General features: G+C 47.7%; 1 protein-coding gene across 1 annotated transcript in view; it reads right to left on the minus strand.

The window, feature by feature from the left end:
* The window catches only part of CCDC17 (coiled-coil domain containing 17), a 32,936-nt gene extending 20,706 nt beyond the window's left edge, over positions 1-12,230 (minus strand). Inside the window, exons 1-7 of the mRNA XM_069738022.1 lie at positions 12,138-12,230; positions 4,327-4,639; positions 3,676-3,810; positions 3,139-3,201; positions 2,510-2,633; positions 2,018-2,171; positions 178-297 (exon numbers count right to left, since the gene is read on the minus strand). Of these exons, the coding sequence (XP_069594123.1) occupies positions 178-297; positions 2,018-2,171; positions 2,510-2,633; positions 3,139-3,201; positions 3,676-3,810; positions 4,327-4,536 (806 nt within the window). The 5' untranslated portion in view covers positions 4,537-4,639; positions 12,138-12,230. The remainder of the gene's footprint in view (positions 1-177; positions 298-2,017; positions 2,172-2,509; positions 2,634-3,138; positions 3,202-3,675; positions 3,811-4,326; positions 4,640-12,137) is intronic.
* Positions 12,231-19,805: the final 7,575 nt, after the last annotated feature.

Here is a 19,805-nt window from a genome sequence, read left to right on the forward strand (position 1 = left end):
ATCGTTGTCGGTATCGCTGCAGCGTCGCTTAATGTGAAGGGGCCTTAATGTGCCCCGTGTGTCTGATCGATGGGAGCATTTGTTAATCTAATGGTGAATGTTATCTGGTCCCCATTGTCTTGGATGGCTCCGGACTACTCCTCCATCATGTGCTGTGGATTGTATTGTGGGAATCACCTGATTTCAGAGGAGAGGGTGCTGCCACGGACGGGGAAAGGAACGATGGTGAGCGGAGCTTTCTCCTTCTTCACAGATGTGCTAGGTGGACGCTCTTTGTTCACTTTTTCTGTTTTAGCCCTAAAAATAAAATGATGTTATCACTGCACCCTAATAAACATCAATTATAAACAACCTATAGCCGACCTGTGCGAGTGTACCAAAAAAGATGTCCACCTTTACTGTGATGAGTTAATTGCTGGGGGTCTAACTACTGAATCCCCCCAATAGTCTGTTGAATCTGCAGTTATGGCGAGAAAGGCAAACCTCAGGAACTAGCGACATCCCTGCAGTCCCTGGAGCCATTATACGTTTGGCCACCTGATCCCCAGACTGATCCATATCATCAGCCTTATCTAGTCCAGCTCACCGGCATTATTAGCTTGCTGCAAGTAATCGGACTAACGATCCGTTGTCCGGTATCTCCATACACATTAGGCTACGTTCACATTTGCGTTGTTGTGTGCTGTGTCGGCGACGCAACGCACAGCGCACGCAAAAACGCAACAAAACGCACGCTAAAACGCAGCGTTTTGCGACGCATGCGTCCTTTTTTGCCGAAATTTAGATGCAAAAAAAATGCAACTTGTTGCGTTTTCTGCGCCCGACGCTTGCGGCAAAAAACCCGCATGCGTCGCACAACGCATGTCCATGCGCCCCCCATGTTAAATATAGGGGCGCACGACGCATGAGTCGCCGTGGCTGCGCCCGACGCAAACACGCAAAACGCTAATGTGAACGTAGCCTTAGGACACGTTCAGCATTCGGTCAGTATTTTACATCAGTATTTGTAAGACAAACTCAGTAGTTGAACAATCAGAGGAAAAGTATAATAGAAACAGGTCACCACTTCTGTATTTTTCACCCACTCCTGGGTTTTGGCTTACAAATATCTCACCCCATCTCTTCATTGAATGACAGCTGTGACTTCACAGAGCAAGACAAGGGCGGAAATAGGGAAAAAAAACAAGTAGGTGGGAAAGTGCACATAAAGGTACCGTCACACATAACGATATCGTTAGCGATATCGTTGCTTTTTGTGACGTAGCAACGATATTGTTAACGAAATCGTTATGCGTGACAGCGACCAACGATCAGGCCCCTGCTGGGAGATCGTTAGTCGCTGGGGAATGATCAGGACTTTATTTCGTCGCTGGATCACCCGCTGAATCGGCGTGTGTGACGCTGATTCAGCAATGTCTTCACTGGTAACCAGGGTAAACATCGGGTTACTAAGCGCAGGGCCGCGCTTAGTAACCCGATGTTTACCCTGGTTACCATTGTAAAAGTTAAAAAAAAAAACCACTACATACTTACATTCCTGTAGCGTCCCCCAGTGTCAGCGCCGGCCGGCCGTAAAGCAGAGCACAGCGGTGACGTCACCGCTCTGCTTTCCAGCCAGCGCTTACACAGTGCAGGGAAGCTGATGCCAGGGGACGCGACAGGAATGTAAGTATGTAGTGTTTTTTTTTTAACTTTTACAATGGTAACCAGGGTAAACATCGGGTTACTAAGTGCGGCCCTGCGCTTAGTAACCCGATGTTTACCCTGGTTACCCGGGGACTTCGGCATCGTTGGTCGCTGGAGAGCTGTCTGTGTGTCTCCAGCGACCACACAACGACTTACCAACGATCACGGCCAGGTCGTATCACTGGTCCTGATCGTTGGTAAATCGTTAAGTGTAACGGTACCTTTAATGTTTGGCCACACCAAGGGTGCACCGAGAGCTTGCGCATGGTTTGACCAGTCATTCTGTGCTGACAGAGTCCCTTTAAAGGGGTTGCAAGTAACAACATGGTACCTGCTCTCTGATTGGATGAGCACCACCTGGTCCCTGAGAGCATCAAGGGCCAGTTGGTTTTTCTCCTCTTGAGCCTTTAATTCTAGGAGCATCTGTTCGATGTGGTTGGTGGAGCTGCTGCTGCTGGCTACGTCGGACAGGCGCTGGCGGATTTCTGCAAACGGAAACAAAAGTCCGATTCAATGAGATTAAAATCCAGGTAACTGGAAGGATCTGCCACAAGACATGAGGTCATATACTGCTATTGTCAATAATATCTGTTCTTAGGGTTTTGGGGTGACTGTTCCTGAACTGGGATCCTCCTTATAGGATTTTGGAAAGCTCAAGGAAACCAATCTCTCCTTCCCTAGGACAGCAGGGCTGTGGAGTCGGTAAGCCAAACCTCCGACTCCGACTCCTCAATTTCCACGACTCCGACTTCACAGCCCTGCAGGACAGATGCGCCATGTGCAGCCTAAATGCCTGTGCAGTAGATCTGAGGCCAGGACCAACCTTCTCTCTGCACCTCCAGGGCCTGGTTTCGTGCCTGGATGTCAGCGAGGTGTCGTTCATGGGCCTCGGTCATTTCCAGGATGCGTTCTCGGTACTCTCTATCCCAGTGGGAGGAAAGTCCATGCTGTGGGGAGTAAATAATGTCACTTATCGGTTACACACTATGTTTCGTTTGCCTTCTGTAATATTCAGAGCTTATTCTCAGGATGGGCCACCAATATCTGAGAGGTGGGGGGTCCGACCACTTCCACCGCCGATCAGCTCATACAAATGGCTGCACCCTTTCCTTGGTTACCAGACATTGTGCCATAGATTCGGTAGTGGCTGCGCCCCATAGACAGGTCCACTATTATTATAGTCTCAGAAACAAGTGGAAACTTCTACCATTAAAGGGCTTATACACCTCGGACGTCCCTGTATAAACCCAACCCCAGCACATATGGACATAACAGAGGCACATCCCACTGATTCCGGTCTTCTTTCTTGCATCTGTGCTTTACATGGAAGCCCAATCATTTCCAATGAGCATAATGTGCCCTCGCTAAGGGGTCCTGCCCCTGACAGATGATTGGGGGTTCCTTTGTTGATCGGTTAGTTTCCATGAGACATCAGCATTCCTCCATCATTACCTGAAGTTGAACGGATCGAAGAGTCGGGACAGAAACCTCCAAGGATTTCCTCAACTTGTGAAACTGGGAAAGAAGAAAAAGAAAGACATTATAATGCCTGCATCTGTGAAGCATCAGGTCTGTGGCCAGAGACCCTACATAGACCCTACAATGTGGTGCTGTGGAGTCGGAATCATGGAAATTGAGGAGTCGGAGGTTTGGCTTACCAACTCCACAGCCCTGGCAGGGGTGTGGAGTCAGAGTCGTGGAGTCGGAGCCCATTTTGGTGGAGTCGGTATCATGAAAATTGAGGAGTCGGAGTCAGAGGTTTGGCTTACCGACTCCACAGCCCTGGCAAGGGTGTGGAGTCGGAGTCGGAGCCCATTTTGGTGGAGTCGGTGTCACGGAAATTGAGGAGTCGGAGTCAGAGGTTTGGCGTACTGACTCCACAGCCCTGGTGCTGTGTGCAGCGATAACCACTGTATACGGATATACTATGGACAGATGTGGCCCTATTCATCCGCAATGTCACCGGGGATAACGGCACCCGTCACCTACCTCCTCAGTCAGGCTCATCAATGCTCGGCTGTCGGTGAGGTTCCCCGGCTGCGCCCCATACTCGCCCATCAGACGCTGCTCCCGCTCGTTCAGCAGGTTCTCTTTTGCCCTCAGTCGGGCAATGCTGTCTCGTGTCTACGGCACATAAGACGAGCACGTTACAGTCATGTAGGCGGCACTCCGGGAAGAGACACGAGCCCCATACACAGCTATAGACCCTAATAGGAAGCGGCCCCCTCTAAATATAAATCATTGAGTAAAGCCCCATTCACACTGTGAGTCACGGAACAGCCATGGGTCTCCAGACCCCAACCTGACAGCCTCACAGGCACATACATCGCTGACCCACCACCAGTCCATGAATCACGGTCCTTTACTGGACTGTGACACATGAAAGTGTGAATGAGGCTCAATGCTGTGAAAAAAAAAGCGATGATCGCTCCTGGGAAAGCTGAGTGACAGCTAATACAGGGAGACCGGCACTTAACTTTCCCACAAGTCGAGCTACGATCCCCCCGAGACATCAGATTCTCACGCAGGAGATACTGACATCACTGAGATCTCCAATCTGGGGGTCTTCAGCCATCGCAAAATTACAGAAAAGCAAATTAAGCAGCTGAAGGTAAAAGTGCACATCTGGCCCCAGCTCACCTGGAAATCCGGGGTCTCTGCCATGGGTGGAAACTCCCTGGCAGCAGATAATCGGGGGTGGGCCGCCATGCCGGGGTATCGGGAGCTCAGGACGGTGGGGTCCCCGATTTGGCTTCCAATGCAGAATTTCTCTCTGTGTTTCTCCAGGAGCGAGAAGGAGCGAAAGGCCATATGACAGTTGTGGCAGCGGTGGCTGCCCAGGTCCGACATTGTGCCTGCAGGACGGGAGCGGAGGCAGCGGTGCAGGGGGCACAGTGTGACGCAGGGGGCACAGTGTGACGCAGGAGGATGGAGGCTGCAACACTGCCCCCAACTAGGAAGAAAAACACCGAGATCTGCAGATTCCACATGGGTCATTATCCCCCGGGGTCACCGATCCCCCCGGGGTCACCGATCCCAGACAGCAGCGATCCAGACTGCATTTACAGGGTCACCACACCCCAAACCGGTCACTGTCACTAATACGGGGTCACCACACCCCAATACAAATAAGTGTCACTAATACAGGGTCACCCACACCCCAATACCGGTCAGTGTCACTATTACAGGGTCACCACACCCCAATACAGGTCAGTGTCACTAATACAGGGTCACCACACCCCAATACAGGTCAGTGTCACTATTACAGGGTCACCACACCCCAATACAGGTCAGTGTCACTAATACAGGGTCACCACACCCCAATACAAATAAGTGTCACTAATACAGGGTCACCCACACCCCAATACCGGTCAGTGTCACTATTACAGGGTCACCACACCCCAATACAGGTCAGTGTCACTAATACAGGGTCACCACACCCCAATACAGGTCAGTGTCACTAATACAGGGTCACCACACCCCAATACAAATAAGTGTCACTAATACAGGGTCACCACACCCCAATACAGGTCAGTGTCACTAATACAGGGTCACCACACCCCAATACAGGTCAGTGTCACTAATACAGGGTCACCACACCCCAATACAGGTCAGTGTCACTAATACGGGGTCACCTACACCCCAAACCGGTCAGTGTCACTAATACGGGGTCACCTACACCCCAATACAAATAAGTGTCACTAATACGGGGTCACCTACACCCCAAACCGGTCAGTGTCACTATTACAGGGTCACCACACCCCAATACAGGTCAGTGTCACTAATACAGGGTCACCACACCCCAAACCGGTCAGTGTCACTAATACGGGGTCACCTACACCCCAATACAAATAAGTGTCACTAATACAGGGTCCCCACACCACAAAACCGGTCAGTGTCACTAATACAGGGTCACCACACACCAATACCGGTCAGTGTCACTATTACAGGGTCACCACACCCCAATACAGGTCAGTGTCCCTATTACAGGGTCACCACACCCCAATACAGGTCAGTGTCACTAATACAGGGTCACCACACCCCAATACAGGTCAGTGTCACTATTACAGGGTCACCACACCCCAATACAGGTCAGTGTCCCTATTACAGGGTCACCACACCCCAATACAGGTCAGTGTCACTATTACAGGGTCACCACACCCCAATACAGGTCAGTGTCACTAATACAGGGTCACCACACCCCAATACAGGTCAGTGTCACTAATACAGGGTCACCACACCCCAATACAGGTCAGTGTCACTATTACAGGGTCACCACACCCCAATACAGGTCAGTGTCACTATTACAGGGTCACCACACCCCAATACAGGTCAGTGTCACTAATACAGGGTCACCACACCCCAATACAGGTCAGTGTCACTAATACAGGGTCACCACACCCCAATACCGGTCAGTGTCACTATTACAGGGTCACCACACCCCAATACAGGTCAGTGTCCCTATTACAGGGTCACCACACCCCAATACAGGTCAGTGTCACTATTACAGGGTCACCACACCCCAATACAGGTCAGTGTCCCTATTACAGGGTCACCACACCCCAATACAGGTCAGTGTCACTAATACAGGGTCACCACACCCCAATACCGGTCAGTGTCACTATTACAGGGTCACCACACCCCAATACAGGTCAGTGTCACTATTACAGGGTCACCACACCCCAATACAGGTCAGTGTCACTAATACAGGGTCACCACACCCCAATACAGGTCAGTGTCACTAATACAGGGTCACCACACCCCAATACCGGTCAGTGTCACTATTACAGGGTCACCACACCCCAATACAGGTCAGTGTCCCTATTACAGGGTCACCACACCCCAATACAGGTCAGTGTCACTAATACAGGGTCACCACACCCCAATACAGGTCAGTGTCACTATTACAGGGTCACCACACCCCAATACAGGTCAGTGTCCCTATTACAGGGTCACCACACCCCAATACAGGTCACTGTCACTATTACAGGGTCACCACACCCCAATACCGGTCAGTGTCACTATTACAGGGTCACCACACCACAATACAGGTCAGTGTCCCTATTACAGGGTCACCACACCCCAATACAGGTCAGTGTCACTAATACAGGGTCACCACACCCCAATACAGGTCAGTGTCACTATTACAGGGTCACCACACCCCAATACAGGTCAGTGTCCCTATTACAGGGTCACCACACCCCAATACAGGTCAGTGTCACTATTACAGGGTCACCACACCCCAATACAGGTCAGTGTCACTAATACAGGGTCACCACACCCCAATACCGGTCAGTGTCACTATTACAGGGTCACCACACCCCAATACAGGTCAGTGTCACTATTACAGGGTCACCACACCCCAATACAGGTCAGTGTCACTAATACAGGGTCACCACACCCCAATACAGGTCAGTGTCACTAATACAGGGTCACCACACCCCAATACAGGTCAGTGTCACTAATACAGGGTCACCACACCCCAATACAGGTCAGTGTCACTATTACAGGGTCACCACACCCCAATACAGGTCAGTGTCACTATTACAGGGTCACCACACCCCAATACAGGTCAGTGTCACTATTACAGGGTCACCACACCCCAATACAGGTCAGTGTCACTAATACAGGGTCACCACACCCCAATACAGGTCAGTGTCACTATTACAGGGTCACCACACCCCAATACAGGTCAGTGTCCCTATTACAGGGTCACCACACCCCAATACAGGTCAGTGTCACTATTACAGGGTCACCACACCCCAATACAGGTCAGTGTCACTATTACAGGGTCACCACACCCCAATACCGGTCAGTGTCACTATTACAGGGTCACCACACCCCAATACAGGTCAGTGTCACTATTACAGGGTCACCACACCCCAATACAGGTCAGTGTCACTAATACAGGGTCACCACACCCCAATACAGGTCAGTGTCACTAATACAGGGTCACCACACCCCAATACAGGTCAGTGTCACTAATACAGGGTCACCACACCCCAATACAGGTCAGTGTCACTATTACAGGGTCACCACACCCCAATACAGGTCAGTGTCACTATTACAGGGTCACCACACCCCAATACAGGTCAGTGTCACTAATACAGGGTCACCACACCCCAATACAGGTCAGTGTCACTAATACAGGGTCACCACACCCCAATACCGGTCAGTGTCACTAATACAGGGTCACCACACCCCAATACAGGTCAGTGTCACTATTACAGGGTCACCACACCCCAATACAGGTCAGTATCACTTATACAGGGTCACCACACCCCAATACAGGCCAGTGTCACTAATACAGGGTCACCACACCCCAATACAGGTCAGTGTCACTAATACAGGGTCACCACACCCCAATACAGGTCAGTGTCACTATTACAGGGTCACCACACCCCAATACAGGTCAGTGTCACTATTACAGGGTCACCACACCCCAATACAGGTCAGTGTCACTAATACAGGGTCACCACACCCCAATACAGGTCAGTGTCACTAATACAGGGTCACCACACCCCAATACAGGTCAGTGTCACTAATACAGGGTCACCACACCCCAATACAGGTCAGTGTCACTAATACAGGGTCACCACACCCCAATACAGGTCAGTGTCACTAATACAGGGTCACCACACCCCAATACCGGTCAGTGTCACTAATACAGGGTCACCACACCCCAATACCGGTCAGTGTCACTATTACAGGGTCACCACACCCCAATACAGGTCAGTGTCACTATTACAGGGTCACCACACCCCAATACAGGTCAGTGTCACTATTACAGGGTCACCACACCCCAATACAGGTCAGTGTCACTAATACAGGGTCACCACACCCCAATACCGGTCAGTGTCACTATCACAGGGTCACCACACCCCAATACAGGTCAGTGTCACTAATACAGGGTCACCACACCCCAATACAGGTCAGTGTCACTAATACAGGGTCACCACACCCCAATACAGGTCAGTGTCACTATTACAGGGGTCACCACACCCCAATACAGGTCAGTGTCACTAATACAGGATCACCACACCCCAATACCGGTCAGTGTCACTAATACAGGGTCACCACACCCCAATACCGGTCAGTGTCACTAATACAGGGTCACCACACCCCAATACCGGTCAGTGTCACTAATACAGGGTCACCACACCCCAATACCGGTCAGTGTCACTATTACAGGGTCACCACACCCCAATACCGGTCAGTGTCACTAATACAGGGTCACCACACCCCAATACCGGTCAGTGTCACTATTACAGGGTCACCACACCCCAATACAGGTCAGTGTCACTAATACAGGGTCACCACACCCCAATACAGGTCAGTGTCACTATTACAGGGTCACCACACCCCAATACAGGTCAGTGTCACTAATACAGGGTCACCACACCCCAATACAGGTCAGTGTCACTATTACAGGGTCACCACACCCCAATACAGGTCAGTGTCACTAATACAGGGTCACCACACCCCAATACCGGTCAGTGTCACTATTACAGGGTCACCACACCCCAATACAGGTCAGTGTCACTAATACAGGGTCACCACACCCCAATACCGGTCAGTGTCACTAATACAGGGTCACCACACCCCAATACCGGTCAGTGTCACTATTACAGGGTCACCACACCCCAATACAGGTCAGTGTCACTAATACAGGGTCACCACACCCCAATACAGGTCAGTGTCACTATTACAGGGTCACCACACCCCAATACAGGTCAGTGTCACTAATACAGGGTCACCACACTCCAATACCGGTCAGTGTCACTAATACAGGGTCACCACACCCCAATACAGGTCAGTGTCACTAATACAGGGTCACCACACCCCAATACAGGTCAGTGTCACTAATACAAGGTCACCACACCCCAATACCGGTCAGTGTCACTATTACAGGGTCACCACACCCCAATACCGGTCAGTGTCACTAATACAGGGTCACCACACCCCAATACAGGTCAGTGTCACTAATACAGGGTCACCACACCCCAATACAGGTCAGTGTCACTATTACAGGGTCACCACACCCCAATACCGGTCAGTGTCACTAATACAGGGTCACCACACCCCAATACAGGTCAGTGTCACTAATACAGGGTCACCACACACCAATACAGGTCAGTGTCACTAATACAGGGTCACCACACCCCAATACAGGTCAGTGTCACTATTACAGGGTCACCACACCCCAATACCGGTCAGTGTCACTAATACAGGGTCACCACACCCCAATACAGGTCAGTGTCACTATTACAGGGTCACCACACCCCAATACAGGTCAGTGTCACTATTACAGGGGTCACCACACCCCAATACCGGTCAGTGTCACTAATACAGGGTCACCACACCCCAATACAGGTCAGTGTCACTAATACAGGGTCACCACACCCCAATACAGGTCAGTGTCACTATTACAGGGTCACCACACCCCAATACAGGTCAGTGTCACTATTACAGGGTCACCACACCCCAATACAGGTCAGTGTCACTAATACAGGGTCACCACACCCCAATACAGGTCAGTGTCACTATTACAGGGTCACCACACACCAATACAGGTCAGTGTCACTAATACAGGGTCACCACACCCCAATACAGGTCAGTGTCACTAATACAGGGTCACCACACCCCAATACAGGTCAGTGTCACTATTACAGGGTCACCACACCCCAATACAGGTCAGTGTCACTATTACAGGGTCACCACACCCCAATACCGGTCAGTGTCACTATTACAGGGTCACCACACCCCAATACCGGTCAGTGTCACTATTACAGGGTCACCACACCCCAATACAGGTCAGTGTCACTATTACAGGGTCACCACACCCCAATACCGGTCAGTGTCACTATTACAGGATCACCACACCCCAATACAGGTCAGTGTCACTAATACAGGGTCACCACACCCCAATACAGGTCAGTGTCACTATTACAGGGTCACCACACCCCAATACAGGTCAGTGTCACTATTACAGGGTCACCACACCCCAATACAGGTCAGTGTCACTAATACAGGGTCACCACACCCCAATACAGGTCAGTGTCACTATTACAGGGTCACCACACCCCAATACCGGTCAGTGTCACTAATACAGGGTCACCACACCCCAATACAGGTCAGTGTCACTATTACAGGGTCACCACACCCCAATACAGGTCAGTGTCACTATTACAGGGTCACCACACCCCAATACCGGTCAGTGTCACTAATACAGGGTCACCCACACCCCAATACAGGTCAGTGTCACTAATACAGGGTCACCACACCCCAATACAGGTCAGTGTCACTATTACAGGGTCACCACACCCCAATACAGGTCAGTGTCACTATTACAGGGTCACCACACCCCAATACAGGTCAGTGTCACTATTACAGGGTCACCACACCCCAATACAGGTCAGTGTCACTATTACAGGGTCACCACACCCCAATACAGGTCAGTGTCACTATTACAAGGTCACCACACCCCAATACAGGTCAGTGTCACTAATACAGGGTCACCACACCCCAATACAGGTCAGTGTCACTATTACAGGGTCACCACACCCCAATACAGGTCAGTGTCACTATTACAGGGTCACCACACCCCAATACCGGTCAGTGTCACTATTACAGGATCACCACACCCCAATACAGGTCAGTGTCACTAATACAGGGTCACCACACCCCAATACAGGTCAGTGTCACTATTACAGGGTCACCACACCCCAATACCGGTCAGTGTCACTATTACAGGGTCACCACACCCCAATACCGGTCAGTGTCACTAATACAGGGTCACCACACCCCAATACAGGTCAGTGTCACTATTACAGGGGTCACCACACCCCAATACAGGTCAGTGTCACTATTACAGGGTCACCACACCCCAATACAGGTCAGTGTCACTATTACAGGGTCACCACACCCCAATACAGGTCAGTGTCACTATTACAGGATCACCACACCCCAATACAGGTCAGTGTCACTATTACAGGGGTCACCACACCCCAATACAGGTCAGTGTCACTATTACAGGGGTCACCACACCCCAATACAGGTCAGTGTCACTATTACAGGGGTCACCACACCCCAATACCGGTCAGTGTCACTATTACAGGATCACCACACCCCAATACAGGTCAGTGTCACTATTACAGGGTCACCACACCCCAATACAGGTCAGTGTCACTATTACAGGGGTCACCACACCCCAATACAGGTCAGTGTCACTATTACAGGGGTCACCACACCCCAATACCGGTCAGTGTCACTATTACAGGGTCACCACACCCCAATACCGGTCAGTGTCACTATTACAGGGGTCACCACACCCCAATACAGGTCAGTGTCACTAATACAGGGTCACCACACCCCAATACCGGTCAGTGTCACTATTACAGGGTCACCACACCCCAATACTGATCACCGTTACTTGTAAGGGTCTCCGTTACCTCACCCGAGTCCCCGGGGTCTTTAGGGTCACCCGGTTGCCCGCACTCGGGCTGCAGAGTTTAGGTGAAGTTTGCTGGAAGCGGCGCCGGTCTCCATGGAGACGGCGGGACGGGACAGGGGCGGAGTCTGGTTCTTACACTGAGCTCTGATTGGGGCATGAAGTAGTTCGGCCGTACCATTAGTACTCAGGAGATGGGGGGAACCATGTCTGGCTGATGACGCCAGTGCTGTTCAACAGGTCACAGTCATCATGTTCTCGCCTTCAGTTCTGCGATACACTGGAAAGGGCCCGGTATCTCCAGAGCGCGGGCTGTGGAGCAATGAACACAGCGCTACTGCCAATAGCGACCAATCAGATCACAGCTCTCATGTTTATAAGGCAGGAAAATTAATGAAAGCTGCTCTCTGATTTGTTGGTATTAGCTATAGCACACTACAGAGGATGTCTGCTTCACTCATGTGTTTAATGGGCTTGTCCTTCTTTGGGGTCATTTCTTTCTTAAATCAAATGTATGTACTTTTGGCTAAAAATCATTCCTGTGATCGGGTTTCATAAAAAAAAATTGCACCATTTCCCTTCTAAGCTCCCTGTGCCGCACTGTCTATTGCTGGATTCAGAATGAGATAACTGAGAATCTATCAGTGAGCTCCTTCTGATAAGAGAGTTCATAACCATTTATGGTAGTGGGGATTTAAGAGATGATCATCAGAAAACTACCTATTTAAATCAGGATTTTTGTGCTAAATATCTATATATTTTTTAAACATATGACAATCTGTATTTAAATATATAATTTGTTTTTCCAAGTGAAAAACGCAACATGTGAACAAGCGTTTAGACTAACTTCCTGTTTCAAGAAACAACACATTTACACTAGCCACAATGGTCAGATCCTGAACCTATGTTTTTTATTGCAGCATCTAATAAGCGTATGCAAAGATTACTGTACAGGAGGAGGAGGTGAGCTGTGACATCACCTATTGTGAATGGTGGATCCGGTGTTATCTACTGTATATAGAGGAGTTATCAATCATTGTATAGGAGGAGGTGAGCTGTGATATCTATTGTGAATGGTGGATCCTGTGTTATCTGCTGTATATAGAGCTGTTATCAGTCATTGTACAGGAGGGGGTGAGCTGTGACATCTATTGTGAATGGTGGATCCTGTGTTATCTGCTGTATATAGAGCTGTTATCAGTGATTGTACAGGAGGAGGAGGTGAGCTGTGATATCACCTATTGTGAATGGTGGATCCTGTGTTATCTACTGTATATAGAGGTGTTATCAGTCATTGTACAGGAGGAGGAGGTGAGCTGTGACATCACCTATTGTGAATGGTGGATCCTGTATTATCTACTGTATATAGAGGTGTTATCTGTCATTATACAGGAGGAGGAGGTGAGCTGTGACATCACCTATTGTGAATGGTGGATCCTGTATTATCTACTGTATATAGAGGTGTTATCAGTCATTGTACAGGAGGAGGAGGTGAGCTGTGACATCACCTATTGTGAAAGGTGGATCCTGTGTTATTTACTGTATATAGAGGTGTTATCTGTTATTATACAGGAGGAGGAGGTGAGCTGTGACATCACCTATTGTGAATGGTGGATCCTGTATTATCTACTGTATATAGAGGTGTTATCAGTCATTGTACAGGAGGAGGTGAGCTGTGACATCACCTATTGTGAATGGTGGATCCTGTATTATCTACTGTATATAGAGGTGTTATCAGTCATTGTACAGGAGGAGGTGAGCTGTGACATCACCTATTGTGAATGGTGGATCCTGTATTATCTACTGTATATAGAGGAGTTATCAGTCATTGTACAGGAGGAGGAGGTGAGCTGTGATATCACCTATTGTGAATGGTGGATCCTGTATTATCTACTGTATATAGAGGTGTTATCAGTCATTGTACAGGAGGAGAAGGTGAGCTGACATCACCTATTGTGAATGGTGGATCCTGTATTATCTACTGTATATAGAGGAGTTATCAGTCATTGTACAGGAGGAGGAGGTGAGCTGTGATATCACCTATTGTGAATGGTGGATCCTGTATTATCTACTGTATATAGAGGTGTTATCAGTCATTGTACAGGAGGAGGAGGTGAGCTGTGATATCACCTATTGTGAATGGTGGATCCTGTATTATCTACTGTATATGGAGACATTATCACTGTAAAGTGGAGTCTTAAACCGTAGCATCCAGTGTAAAAATGGCAAAATTACCAATTTATTTATTTTAATCATGATAAAATATAAGTTGGAAGTTATTTTTTCTATTTCCAAAATGCATACAACACAAAACTGTGGCTCATTTTTTGATTCTCGCTTTCTTTTAAGATGTGACATCCGGGTTCACCAGGTGCTTCGACCAAGGCTGAATGTCCACATCCGTGTGCCATTGGTAAATGCTGCACAGATCGTCCACGCGGCTCCTGCTCCAAACTCAGCGGCCTCACAACAGGTTGTCAATTTCGGGTCAGGATATCTGCAGCCAGGAAAGATCTGTGAATCCAGTCCAAAATGCGTCAGCGTTATGATTGTTTCTGAAACTTTTCTGATGTTTTTTGCCTTATTTTTGGGGGGAGATATTAGGTTCTCTTCCCAAAAATTTGGATGGGTTTATATGTGACAGGTGCTGAAACATCTAATCTGTTCTAGACCAGACCCATCATCCCAGCGGTTATAACTTGGTTTTCAATTTTGAGGAGCAAAAAAAATGCACATTTGTTTTAGAACCAAAAAGTTTTTTCTTGTTTTGTTTTAATTAACCCTTTGAAGCTGCCAATGTATTAGAAACAGAACAATTACAATAAAAGTTATAGCAAAACCTAAGATTTTTTTTCCCCGTAGACAATATATAACATATGTTCCTGACGTCCCACATGTGGAGTTTGATCTTGGCAACCGTGTCCTAATAGTAATAATAAAGAAAAGCGTCTGGCACTTTACTTCTAGACATATATTCAGCTGCCGATCACATTGGTTGCAGATATTTCCGTGTCTGCTCCATTCATCTAAACGGTTCCCAGAAATCTATAGACGAGCCGCAGTAACCGCCTCGTGCACACGTGAAGAATGGATGTTTTAGTTGCAGAAATTTCACTCGAAACGATAATTCAACCAGAAATTCCAAAACTTTTTCATCATTAAATATTCAATGGTTATTTTAACTTTTTTTTTTTTTTTTTTACACTTGGGTCTATGTGCATTTGTGTCACTGTATAGGAGCCTGATCATATGAATTCTTCCCATGATAAACTTTAAAGGGGTCGTCCATATTTGGCAGGAAAATCTGAAGTCACTCTGTGCGACTGCAGGAGTGTGAACCCACAAATTATCCGCATTGGAGTACGAGGTGAGGATTTTCTGACGTCATGTTACCCCATGTATGCGATTTGCATACCCCCAGTCACATCCCGACTAGACGTGCTCAATACAAGTCAATTGAGAAAGGTCAGAAAACGTCTAGTCGGAATGTGGCCGGAAGTACGTAAATCCCATACATGCAGTAACACGACACCAGGTCTCGCTGCCGGCAGCGCAGAATCCAGACAGGGCGCAATCTGCGAGATTTGAGGATTCACAAGTCTGCAGTTACATAGATTAACTGCGGACTAGGAGGAGGCGGCGCCCGCAGGCCCGGAGAGATGGCTGTGTTGCGTTTCATTGGGATGGGGAGTCTTGCCCCCAGGACGGTTTCACGGTATGAGGGGGCACATTTTATAAAGGAGTATAACTAAAAGAGCCACCTTGTCAGAATGCAGCATTAGTGCTGCACAAGGTGGCTCTTTTAGTTACAAACGCCTGGAGGGGGTGGTGGGGGGGGTTCAGACAGGCGTTTTTCCGGCCGCCGGAAAAACTATTTTCGATGGATACTGAAAAAAAACAGATGAAACATGAGAACATCCATCGCTAATACAAGTCTATGAGAAAAAAACAAATCCAGTGGCAACTTTTGCCGGATCCGTTTTTCTCAAAATTCCCCATATTGTGCCTGATGGCAAAAAACTGATGTGTGACAGTAGCCTAAGGTATCGTCAAAAAGTGTTTTGTACAACGTTAGGAAGTTATTAATTCCTGATCACTGGGGGCCCTACTATCCCACCCCAAGAACGGAGTCTAAAGATCATCATTTGGATGGAGCAGAGGTCGAGCATTCCCAACGCCCCTCATCCTCTATAGGGCGGCTGAGGAGAGTTGAGCCCTGTGCCCAGCGAGCCCCTTAGACAATAAATGACCCCTTGTGATGTTAAAGTTATCCCCTATCCCAACTTGGCACAATCGCTTTTAAAAAGGGATTTTCCAAGACTAAAGTTTAATAGGAAGAAACATTCCCCACCACAATAAACGTTGAAATTCACTTATATTCGCAAAAAAGTACCCGCGGCTTCCCACTTGTTTACAGTGGTCCCTTCACCGCACTCTTATCCCATGAGATCCGGCAACGGGGTGCAGACCCGTTACTCCAGCCCTGTATTGGATTTTGGGGCATCACTATGTAGAGGAGACCGCGCATGTGTGGACTAAGCTGTCTGTATTATCCGTGCATGTGCAAGTCCAAGTTAAAGGGATGGTCTGATGTCTGTACACCGTATGACCAGACAATATGGCTGGATGACTACAGAGAAGAGGGGGTCATATGACCGCTGTAAAGAAGCGGCTAAAGCAGGAACTTTTACTAATGTAAGTAAGTGTCCCTCAATGAGGCGACGGAGAAAAGTTAATTGTGGAGGGGTATGATGCTGCCTTTTCAAGAATATTTTCTTAAGTGTGCTTTTCATAGTGCAGCATACAAAAAAAAATAATTACATGGGGAAAAAAAGTTACACAGTATATATTTAATACATAATAATAAAATATATTAATTTGTGTATACATATCTAATATATAAAGGTGTGTGTAGGTGTCTGTAATTGACAGCTGCCAGATGTGAACAAGGGGGACTTAAAGAGTGAGAGCGATGGCGCCAAAGAGTATATACCGTACAGTTGCTAAGGTGGGGCCCCGACATGGGATACTCACCACACACGGGGATATGAACACACAAAATGTGCCCCACACTACCACGTGCTTGAACACATATACCACCCTCAGCACACATTTCACCACACATACACCAACCACGCCACATAAAAGTCGAAACAAAATTCGCCACATGCAAAACTCACCTCATGGAAAACTCGCCACATGCAAAACTTGCACACCCGGAAAAATTGCACACGCACAAGAGTTGCAACTAGTGTTGAGTATTCCGATACTGCAAATATCGGGTATAGGCCAGGCCTCGACCAATCAGAGACGGGCACAGCATGGCGACGATGATGTCGTAAAGGTTGCCTCGACCAATCAGCGACGGGCACAGTCTGCCGCGAATTCGCCTCAACCAATCTGTCTGTCTGTCTTGGAAATCCCGGCTCTCTGATTGGTCGAGGCCGTCAGGCCTCGACCAATCAGCAACGGGCACAGCGACGATGATGTCATAAAGGACGTAGACATCTCACGTTTCTGATTCAGCGACGGGCACAGTATCGACGTAGATATCATAATGGTTACCATGGCGACAATGACGTCATAAAGGTTGCCTCGACCAATCAGCGACGGGCACAGTCTGCCGCGAATTCTGGAATCATCATTGTCCATATATTACAGGGACATGCATATTCTAGAATACCCGATGCGTTAGAATCGGGCCACAATCTAATAAATATATATATATATATATATATATATATATATATATATATATATATATATATATATATATATATATATATATATATATATATATATATATATATATATACACATACACACACACATTTATATGCACACTATAAGTTATATAAAAAAAATTACTGTATAATTTTTATTTATGATATTTATAAAAAGATTCATATACCGTATATACTCGAGTATAAGCCGAGATTTTCAGACCATTTTTTGGGGGCTAAAAGTCCCCCTCTCGGCTTAGGCCTCTTTGACACTGCATTGCAACGGACCCGTACCGACGGCCGTTGTGAAAGTTTTGCACGATGTGGGCAGCGGATGCAGTTTTTCGACTCATCCGCTGCCCATTCCGCAGTCCGGGGAGGAGGGGGCGGAGTTTCGGCCGCAATGAACAAAAATAAATAGTTACATTGAACTTTTTTTGTGACGACGGTCTGCCAAAACACGACGCATCCGTTGCACAACGGACGCGACGTGTGGTGATCCGTCGCTAATACAAGTCTATGGGGAAAAACGCATCCTGCAAGCACATTTGCAGGATCCGTTTTTTGCCCAAAACGACAGATTGCGACGGATGCCAAACGATGGAAGTGTGAAAGAGGACTTATACTCGAGTCATACCCAGGGGTTAGCAGGGGAGGGGGAGCGGGGGCTGTCTAATTATACTCACCTGCTCCTGGCGCGGTCCCAGCAGGTCCCTGGCTCCCCAGCTTTTTCCTGTACTGAGCAGTCACATGGTACCGCTCATTACAGTAATGAATATGCTACTTCACCTCCCATAAGGGTGGAGCCGCACATTCATTACTGTAATGAGCGGTAACATGTGACCGATCAGTACAGGAAAAAGCTGCGGTGCCGGGGAAGCACGGACTGCACAGTGCCAGGAGCAGGTGAGTATAACGGGGAGGGGAGCAGCCGAACGTGGAGCTGGTGACTATAGCAAGTCCCGGGGGCCTGAGCGACGGAGAGGTGAGTATGTGATTTTTTTTTTGTTTATTGCAGTAACAGCAAATGGGGCAAGTGTTTGTATGGAGCATCTTATGGGGCCATAATCAACATTTGTGCAGCATTATATGGGGCAAATGTCTGTATGGAGCATCTTACGGGGCCATAAAGTTTCTGCAGCACTATATGGGGCAAATATCTTTATGGAGCATCTTATGTGGCCATAATCAACATTTGTGCAGCACTATAATGGGCAAATGTGTCTATGGAGCATCTTATGGGGCCATTATTAACCTTTATGCAGGATTATATGTGGCGTATTTTAATTTGGAGCATCTTATGGGGCCATCAAACTGTATGGAGCATTATATGGGGCTCCTGATTCAATATGGATATTCAAAAACACTTAACCTACTGATGTCTCAATTAATTTTACTTTTATTGGTATCTATTTTTACTTTTGACATTTACCGGTAGCTGCTGCATTTCCCACCCTAGGCTTATACTCGAGTCATTAAGTTTTCCCAGTTTTTTGTGGCAAAATTAGGGGGGGGTCGGCTTATACTCGAGTATATACGGTATTTATTTAGAGTATATGCATATAAACACACACATATACTCTAATTCTATATTAACTTTTTTTTTTCTTTTTCATAGCATCTCCTAACCATTCCAATTTTAAAAACGGACAGCACATGTATGTGATTTTCATAGACCCATAAACTCGTATAGGTGACTCATCTGTGACGCAGATCCAGAACGGACGTTTAGAGGACACCATTTGCAAAACACGGACATGTGAATAGTCAGACTAAAATGACTCTGTTCTATCCATAACAAAAAAACAAAATCAAAACATTAAACCAAATGGAACAGCTGAAACAAGCAGTTTTTGCTCCACTTCGCAGCCATATGCCTCCCCAGGTACGATCACATGCGATTAGTCCCAGATCTCATTACCAGTCTTAGAACAAAACGACACGAC

The sequence above is a fragment of the Ranitomeya imitator genome, chromosome 8, assembly GCF_032444005.1.
Source record: "Ranitomeya imitator isolate aRanImi1 chromosome 8, aRanImi1.pri, whole genome shotgun sequence".
Classification (NCBI taxonomy): Eukaryota; Metazoa; Chordata; class Amphibia; order Anura; family Dendrobatidae; genus Ranitomeya; species Ranitomeya imitator.